General features: G+C 52.4%; 1 protein-coding gene across 1 annotated transcript; it reads left to right on the top strand.

Annotated features, from left to right (window-relative positions):
* The first annotated feature begins 5,079 nt into the window (after positions 1–5,079).
* On the top strand, positions 5,080–9,382 carry Nppc (natriuretic peptide C). Its single transcript, XM_021175045.2, has 3 exons — positions 5,080–5,301; positions 5,696–6,006; positions 8,869–9,382. The coding sequence occupies exons 1-2, from the start codon at positions 5,212–5,214 to the stop codon at positions 5,984–5,986; spliced, it is 381 nt and encodes a 126-aa protein (XP_021030704.1). The 5' UTR covers positions 5,080–5,211; the 3' UTR covers positions 5,987–6,006; positions 8,869–9,382.
* The last annotated feature ends 323 nt before the right edge of the window (positions 9,383–9,705 follow it).

Raw genomic sequence — 9,705 nt, 5'->3', positions numbered from 1 at the left:
TCTAGAAACTGACCACTGGTCAGGGGCAGTGCATGGTCACATGGGGGCAAACATCTACAGAGAACTCTCAGCACACTGTGGCCTTAAGATCCTGGCCACCCCATCTCACGATTCTATCTGTGAAAGGGCCGTTTTAAGGGGCTTTCAGAAGACACTTGGGGTCCCTTCTGTCCTCCAGAAGTAACTCCCTTAAAGACTGTGGCCCCCAGAAAACCTGAAACATTCTCTCTAAGATGAGATAACATGAACCTCCCTGCGGGGTCTAAACTAAGAAGGGGGGCTGTCACAAAGGTCCTCACAGCAGCCGAAGAGCGTGGCTCACTGCTTGGAAAGCTGTGTAGACCCAGCGGTTTACCACAGCCCAGCCAAGGCGAGACCTGTCCCCAGGGCAATGGCCTGGCAGCAGACTCAAACATCTGGTGCAGGCCTCACATCGCTGGGGTGCTGAGCCTGGCTTTGCTGGGAAGGCATCTCCGTTACTCTGAACGCTTTCTCGGGGGGGGGGGGGGGGGGGGATCAAGACTCAGCCCTGCCCCCTCACCTGCCTGCCGACAGTCAGAGGACGACCTCTTCTTCCCCCAAAGGAACCTATTCTACCGGTAAGGACCTATCTTTTCTTTTTACAAGGACGAGAAAAGACGGGTGGAGAGGGATAAACTCTGACGTCATGGGCCTGCGTAGGACATTGGGGTTGGAGGCCATCTGGAGCAGGTGCTGGCAGGGCCTCTGGGAAAGGGGAAGAGGGGCAGCTGCCTTGTCAGGTGGGGGTGTCCTAGGGTCAGGAAAAGACTCAAATCTTTCCTGGAATTTCTGGCCTACAAAGGATGCCTGATGACGTTTTCTTGGCATCCAGCTCCTCTCCTCCAGGGCAGGCCCTTAGGTGCAGGCCTCTTGAGGGAGGTGCCAGGTTCAAGGAGACCTAGCCAAGCCTCCGTGTCCCCCACGGCTGTGCGCTATCAAGCAGTCCCATTCATCATGTTGGGCCCCACCGCCGGGAAGAGTGCGTACGTGTGAGCGGTAACAGTCAGATTCCCCCATATGCCTCAGCTGCTTCCTGCTGCCTCCGCCAGATTCCCTCTGCCCCCATCCAGGAGGCAAGGACGGCCTTTTCCCAATTACAGGTGGTGAAACCGAAGGCCCTGCACAATGATGAGATCTGGCTAGGATCCCGCTGCAATTTCCCTGCCTGGCCTCCCCAACAACAGCTCACAGCCTGTTTAGTATCCTCTCTGAGAAGTTATGCAGCTGGAAGGGGGCCCCGGGATGAAATAATTGCAGGGAAAACAGATGGGTTTCTCAGCAATGCTCTCTCCTCTGAGGGCCTGAGAATCCACCCCTGTTATCCCAGGGCCAGGAGGGGGCATCGCTGCCAGCAGCTCCTGCCTACCACCTGTTCATGAGGGGACAGTCCTGTCGCAGCAGCCCTCCCCTCAGGTTCCCGGAAGCTTTACACACCTTTCACAATGGGACCTCTTTAGCTTTCCATCCGGTCTGGACAGCGACTGTTCCAGAAGGTCCTCTGCAATGGGCACGCTTTCCCATCTCCTTCTTGGAAAGGAAAAGGGAGGGAAATGGGGTCATGAGGATGGGGTCTTTCTTCTCAGACCCCTGCCCTTCAAAGACCCAGGAGAGAGAGAAGGGTCTTGGCTGTGCCATACTCGATGCCTGAGGTTTGAGGTTTGTCATAGGTCAGCTTTGATCTGACTGCCATTGCTCCCTGCTCTTTCGGTCCCTGCCCCACAACCAGCGCCTCTTCCTCTGCCTTAACTTTCCTGCACCCCCAGGCTCACTTACCCTCTCACCCTATGTGCACAGTGACTTTATGAAGACAACCCTCTGTCACCTCTTGCACGGACACTGCCTTGGGCCCCAGAACTGCCTCTCCCCGAGGCCTGCCCTCCCCTGGGAACCCCACCTCAAGCCATCTAACCTCCCTTGATCTTGTCTTTGTACCTCCACTGGCTTTCTGTCTGTCTCGGCTTCCTAGGGTTGTCCTTTAGCAAGCTTCTTGTTCGATTGGGTTTTGTTGTTGTTTGTATGTTTCTTAGACAGTACTTCTAAGCCCTCATCTTCCAGTTAACCCAAGGAGGTCACTCTGACCCTCCTTGTTTTTCCTATGTTATATGCCCAGTTCAGACTTCTTCGCTGGAAAGCTTGTTCTGTTGGCTCAGATTGAGAAAAAAGCCCTCCTGACATGACCATCTCCGTCATCATGTTTCCCAACCGATGAAGCCAGTGTTTATTCTGTGGCCCACTCCTGCGCTGGGATGGAACTCAGTGACTACTGAGTAGGTTAAAGGGCAGCACTGTAGGTATGTAGAACAGTCATGGATGACAATAAAACTACTAATCCCGTGAGCCCCAAGGGCCTCTTTTCCTTCCTGTGAGTCAGGAGGAATTGAAGACTTCAGTTTGTTGATACTTTTAGATTTATTTTCAATTGTGCACGAGTCTGTGTCTATGTACGGTATGTGTACATAAATAAGTACAGTTGCCTGAAGAGGTCAGAAGGAGACATCAGAACCCCTGGAGCTAGAGTGTCAAAGGGTTGTGAGGTTCCCCCCAGGTTCTCTGCAAGAGCAATTTGTGGTCTTAATTGCTGAGCTATTTCTCCAGCCCCCGGGAAAAGCTTTAATACTGAACAGTCAGTTCAGTGCCTGATCCGTTCATTTAAGCTGCTCAGTGGGCTGGACCACTGCTCCTCCATCTCCACTGGGTTCCCAGAGCCAAAGGCAGGAGAAGTAGACGTCCCAGAGAAAGGGAGCTAAGATCCCAAATCTAGGCCCAGGAAGGAAGCCATGAGGAGCAGCAGACCTTCAGTCTCTGAGCACATATGTGTCCATTGCCTCCCTGCCCCCAATGTCCCTACAGCCCACCCCCAGACTCTCTTCCCACCGGTTTCTGCCCCCAAAAAAGGAATAGGTTCAGTAGCAGCAGCAGAAGTGGCAGGAAAGCCTAGCCCAAGGTTAACTCATCCAGGACCTACCATAAATGACTACACTCAGGGATCAGAAGCTGTAGGTCATCAGAAGATTCCCCTGCAGGACCAACTTGATGGCTTAATGTGCGAAGGGGCTTGCCACCAAGAAGCCCAAGTTCCCTCCCTGGGATTTACATGATGGAAGAGAACTGACTCCTGCAAGCTGTCCTCTGACATCCGCACACATACATCACAGTACACACATGCCTGCACCACACACACACACACACACACACACACACACACACACACACAAATAAATAAATAAATTTTTCCTTGAAGAGATGTCGATTGTAGTACAGGTGTAGTCGCCCCCCACAAGACCATGGGTATCATCAGTTTTACAAAGCCTCAAACCTCCTGAAGAAGACCTAGTTACCAGCCCATTACCAAGACAGGGAAAAAGAAAACCCTTTGTAGTCCTTTGGAAAGTAGCTATCAAGACTGAACAATCCCAACTTATCCTTAATAAGGGGCCTTATAAGACACTGCTGCGGTCTCAAACCTTGGATGGTACTCTCCTGCCCCTTAGGCGAGAGACACTCCATGAAGCAGCTGAAGACCTCACCCTCATCTCCTTTCTTCTCTCTCTCTCCCTCTCAAACACAATACGGTTGTCGTTTCGTATGTAGTAACACAGAAAGGCCATGGAGGGAGGAGCTGAATGGAGATGAGCCACCAACCTTCCAGAACTGACAAAGGACTTGATGTCTAGATCTTTCTTTGGGCAATATGCTGACTCAAATCAAACCTCACCTGTGAGTCGTTTCCCAAACGAAAGGCTGGAAGGAGCTTGCGGTCCTCATTTGGAGTCTTTGGGGTGCATGCCGGGAAGGGACGAGGCAGTAGACGGTACACTCAGTACACTCTTGCTTCCTCTGTATCCTCCGGAAGCATTGGGTCCTCCAGACCCATGTCCATCCCAGCAATCTTCCCACTACCCTCTCTTCCCAGCTCCCTTTCTCTGTAAGAAGCCAACTCTGGCTCCTGCCTCTCGTCCCCTCTCCCAGGCTCTTTGCTCCATGAGACCACAGGGACCCTGCCAACATTCATTTCCCTCGCTCAAGCCTGCGTCCTGCTCAGGAGAAGGGACACAAACTCCTGCACATCACTCCATTCTTGAAACTACAAGTTCTCTCGCGGCTCTAAATTGCAGAGCTCCCTAGAGTCCGATGGACCAAGATTCCAGGTCAAGGAGAGGAATTGTGTGCAGCAGAAATAAGTGGCCCGGCCCCTATAGCCAGAAGGCAACTACAGCCTCAAACTCAATGGCGATGGCCTATTGAGGCTTTGAGCTGGTTAAAACCCAGTACTGCCCATAGTTCCTTAGGGTATTCAGGACACTAAAGTGGACATCTCCACCTTCAGGAAGGGCCAGTACATCACTGAAGGAAAGCCACCTGCCTCCTAACCTCCCAACACACACACACACACACTCACACACACACACACACACACACTCCTGGCTCACACTCGTGGGTTGATGACATCCTCTCATTCGTGGGTATCCGAGACTTACAAGTCTTCTTTGCAGCTACAACATTGCAAGCTCTCCCTCCACTTCCCACTGGGATCTCCTAACCCCATCCTCTGCCGCTCCCCATGTTTGAGCGTCTAGACATGGTCAGCCCTTCCACCCTGGCTAGCGCATGGCAGCATTTGTGAAGAGTTTGGAAACAGAGCGATCTGCGTAGATTTTGGGCTGCACCAACTTTCAACCTGTGTAACTTTACATAATGGACATTTCTTCTAAGCCTTTGCACCTGCAGAAGGAGTACAGACATGTATCAGGAGCAGCAGATACACAGCGCACAGACGCCTAGAGAAGCCTGAGTACTAGGGCGAGCGCATTCTACAAATGGAGTTCTTTTCTGCGCGCCGCTCTGTGGCTTTGAGCACAGCGAGCCGAGCCGCCGGCTCCTTCGGAGGTGGGATGTGGGTTGGAGCAGAAGAGGGAGCCCCCGCGGCCCCCTCCCGGCCCCCTCCGGGCCGTCGATTCGGCCGCGTGCGCTGTGCCATTGGCCCTGGAGGCCCGGTGGGCGGGAAGATGACATCAGCGGCAGGTTGGATTATAAAGGCTCCAGCGGAGCCACGGACTCAGAGCGCACCCAGCCGGCGCCGCACAGCAGTAGGACCTGTGCTCGCTTGGCAATCCTGCTCCGCATCCTGTCCGACTGCTCACTGGCAGTCCCGGCTGCAGACCGTCTGCACACCTCGGTCCCATCGGCACCATGCACCTCTCCCAGCTGATCGCCTGCGCCCTGCTGCTCGCGCTACTCTCGCTCCGGCCCTCCGAAGCTAAGCCCGGGACACCACCGAAGGTGGGTGCTGTCGCGGGGACGCTGGGCTTGTGAGGGGCGTGGAAAGATGCGGTGCGCAGGAGGGAGCAGAGAGCCCGGAAAGGCAGACCCCCTCGGACTTGCTCCCTCAAAGTGGGGATTTCTCGGGTTCATTTCCCAGCCTCGGGAGAATGTCGGCACATGCACATCTCTCGTGCCCCAATGTGCCCAGCATGACCAGCGGCACGGGAAGAGCAATGGGCTCCCCGGAGGAGCAGGCAAAAAGGCTGCGTGGCAGGTGGATGCTGGACTCAGCTGTCCCGCATCGGTGGAGGCACGCTCATGGCTGAGAAGGGCCACGCCACTCTGGGCCCCGTAAAAGTCATCTGCGCTACATCGGTGCACTCTTTCACCTGTCCACTCTTTTCTCCGACAGGTCCCGAGAACCCCGCCAGGGGAGGAGCTGGCGGATTCCCAGGCAGCTGGTGGCAATCAGAAAAAGGGTGACAAGACTCCAGGCGGCGGGGGAGCCAATCTCAAGGGAGACCGATCGCGACTGCTCCGGGACCTGCGTGTGGACACCAAGTCCCGGGCTGCTTGGGCCCGCCTTCTGCACGAGCACCCCAACGCGCGCAAATACAAAGGCGGCAACAAGAAGGGCTTGTCCAAAGGCTGCTTTGGCCTCAAGCTGGACCGGATCGGCTCCATGAGCGGTCTGGGATGTTAGTGCAGCTACCCCTGGCGGCGGTAAGTAACACCATCGGACGCTCCCCGCTCGCCTAGCTCTGCACCCTGGAGAGCCAAGCTCTTATCACTGCCCTTCTCAGACTGTTTGGTTTCCTCCCTGATCCCTATGTTCTGTGACCTTCCCCCAACCAATTTAGGCATGAGGTCAAGTGTACCCAGACATTTGCCTGCTACCTCACATATCCCATTTTACAGATTTAATTAAAAAAAAAAAAGTGAACACGGGCCAGGTCAGAGACCAGGTTCAGCCTTAGAGTACTCCATCTGGCTTCCTCTAGAAAAATAGAGATGGGCTTACGCAGTCCCAGCCTCCAAACCCACCACTGACCACTGGCCAGCTAGCCAATTGGAAACTTGTTAGAGAGATCCTGGAAAGAGAGAGAGAAAGAGGTATCACCAGCCCTGTGCCAGCAGCCAAGCAGTCAAGTGCTAGGATGCCTTTCTGGGGCTGTTGTCCCTCAGGTGAGGCAGGCATGCAGATATGCCTGCCCCCTCCTAGTAGAGAGAACCTCTGTGGCAGCAGCAGGGCACCCTTCTGCCTGGGGCATTCTGAATCTTACCCCTGCTCTCAACTCAACTGTGGGCAAACTGGTCTATCCAGGGTCCTGATGCTGCTGCCCTGGGGCTTCTGAGATGAACCTTAGGCTGGTGACCCTGTTTCAAGAGAGAGGCAAAGGAACAAGCTAAAGCTTATTTCGTGACCTAACCTCAAACTCAGTGTGTCCACAGTGAGTCCTTTACCAGCCTTGTGGTGCTCTGAACTATTTCTGGCCTCCTTCCCCTCCACGGAGATGGGAAACCTCCATCTTCCCAGCATCCCCATCCCAGGCTGCTGGGTCCTTCCTGGCTTCCTTCTGCTCGCCATCCCTGGTGATGTGAAGAGACACACCCTACTTAGATAACTGCTTGACAGTCAGGCTTCTGCTGTTCCTTGGCTTTGCCTCTTGCTCTAGCCCACCCCAGTGGTGAGGAGGCTGCTCTCCCCTACCCAGGAAGATTGACCAGTGGCCATTCTTTTCCCAGTAAGGAGTAGGAACACCTCCCCCATCACATGACAGGAGCCTTTTTTTTTTTTTAAGGCATGAGAGACCTTTGCAGAAGTACAGTGCTCTGTGTACTTGTTTGTGTCCCCATATTAATTCATGAGTAACTTAAGTGGCAGACCTTCAGGAGCCCACATCATACCCAGAAGGAATCTTGGAAATATTGGCCACTGACGAGAGAAACACATACCCCCAGTTCAGGAGCTCTGCCAAGTGCCCCTGGCTCTAGATCTCGGATGGCCCTCTCCTCTCTGCACTGAGTCTTGAACAGGCTGCATGCTTCACCCCAGTTCTACAGAGGTGTTAGGTCTCTACTCTGCTCTACTCAGGGAGAGCGGTGACCCTAGTACTTATGGGTGGGTCTTTTGCTCTCTTCCATATGAATATCTAAGAGATGGAGTCTGAGAACTTGGATTTTCAGTTTGTGATGTATGTGCCAAAAAAGGACTTTAGAGTCTAAACCAACGTTACTTAGCCTCCGGTTAAATGCCTGGAATGTGCTTCCCTGGAGGTGCTTTAGGCATCTGTGGGCACAGGGTAGTGAGAATGTTGAGGAAAAATCAAGACAATTAAGGCTTCTACACCCCACCCCTCCACTTTGACCAGAGGAGATCAGCAGCCTCCTGGAAGTTCTCTTGGCATAAAGGCAAAGCCTCAGCTTCCTCTATGCCAGCCCCAGTGAGAGGATAGATCGTCCTTCCAACCTAAAGTCTCCCAGTGGAGCTGACCAGCGGAGAGCACCCATTTGGTCTTATGGAAGAGTGCAAGGCTCATCCTTCATGCTGATGAAAACTCCCGAGGCTCTGCCCCTTTCTCCACGCAGAGGTTGACTTTGGCTCTAGGCACCGTCATAATGACTGCCGCTGATGGTTATAGGTTTTGATTATACAACTGGCAGAGACTCGGGTGTGGCCAAGACCTCAATGGACATTTTGCCTCTGGCCCTAGGAACACCACCCGTGAAACAGCCAGAGAAGCGAGTTAGGGAGAATTGCCCAGACCATCAGAGCCAGGCCCCATCGTGAGTGCAGTCCTTTAGGAGGGCCCTGCATGTCTGCCAGCCTTCTGAACATGGAGAACTCATGCAGCCACCACTAGTAGGGACTGAGTACAGTGGTCATCAGCTTACTCTCATCCTTCAAACCCTCCAATGCAGCAAAGCTGTACATTTGCCCCAGGCTGGTGGCAGACACCGCCAGCTGCTGCAGAAGGGGACCTTGAAGCCACCAATTTCTAAGACAAAGGTAGCTAGGAGAGGAAGTGTTCTTTACTGCTCAGAAGCTGTGACCCAGACAGGGCCACAGCTTAATATGTGGCCTTTTGTTAAATCCCAGTGCCGGCTCTGGGAGGTGGCTATTATCCATTTTATAGGTGAGCTCAAAGCTACTTGGGGCCATCCAGGAAGTCAAAACAGATCGACGATTTGAGTCCAGAATAGGACACACTTCCCCCTGAGTTAATCTCTTCTCTGTCCCTACATAGCCAAGCAGACATGAAACCAGATGAAACTGACTGCCCCGGGGGGTTGTGTTGTAGCAAAAATGAGCTGGAAAGGGGCCGCTATTCTCAGCCATTGCCGAGAGCAAGGCCTGTAGTTAAATCTTAGGGGAGGGGCTCGGGTCTGGCAGATACTATGGTTTCACCTGTGCTGGTCCAGCCAGTGCCAATCAAGGGCCTGTAGATCAAAGGCACACAGGCTTTGCCTAGTGCTACTGTAAGAAAGTGGGGGGTGGGGGGGAGTTCTACAACTACCCTGTGGGATGGGCTTTTTCAGTGAAGAGGCCGGAACTGAGTGTCCTGTGTCCACTTTGTGTTTCAGGATTGGGAACTGCTCTGTGCACTGAGGCCATCCCTGGTCATCAGCCTCCAGCACCTGGAAACACCTCCAACGCAATGTGGCTTTTACATTTCTTTTTATTTTTTTTCCTCCTGGTACTGGCAATACACAACACCAGCTGTTTTATTATTATTTGGGGAGGGGAGGGTATGATTTTATTGTTTGGGGGTTTTTTTGAAAATGAAAAATAAAAAGTTATATATTATATATATATTATATACATGAGACACACACTCCCACACCGACTTGATGACAAGGGACAGTTTTTAAAGTGACTGACAAAACCAGCTAGCTGTAAAACATTGCTGTTTGTAAATTCACGTCATGCATAAATGTATTTATGTTGTAAAGCTATTTATATTGTTTATAAAGAGATATTTATAAAAATTTTATTTATGTAACTAAATGAAAGAAGCCAACCATTGTAATGTTTTTGTCCTAACTAGTTGAAAAAAATGTTAAAAAAAAAAAAGCCATTCCATGAACATCTTGAAAATTGTCTTTATTTATTCATTGCTTTTCATTTCAAAAATTAGGCTGAGCAGAAGCAGAAGACAAGGCCTTTGCCTCCAAATAGATCTGTCAGTCAGGTTTGCAACTCTGAATTGCTCTGTGTCAGCATCCCGTCGGGCGCCCCATCCACCCCTCACTCTACTGAAGTTGGTCTCTCAGGACCGGGCTGGCCGTGTGGACCGCTGCAGGGTGACTGCCAGATCTCCTCCAATGTCTGGGAGGCTGACAATGTCAAGAGCTGAACCGGTGTTGATTTAGCTCCTTTAAGGGTCTCCAGTTCCATCCCATCTTCTCTCTGCTATGAGA

The sequence above is a fragment of the Mus caroli genome, chromosome 1 (genome assembly GCF_900094665.2).
Source record: "Mus caroli chromosome 1, CAROLI_EIJ_v1.1, whole genome shotgun sequence".
Classification (NCBI taxonomy): Eukaryota; Metazoa; Chordata; class Mammalia; order Rodentia; family Muridae; genus Mus; species Mus caroli.
Note: the sequence above shows the minus strand (reverse complement) of the source record. Positions and strands in the feature narration are given on the sequence as shown.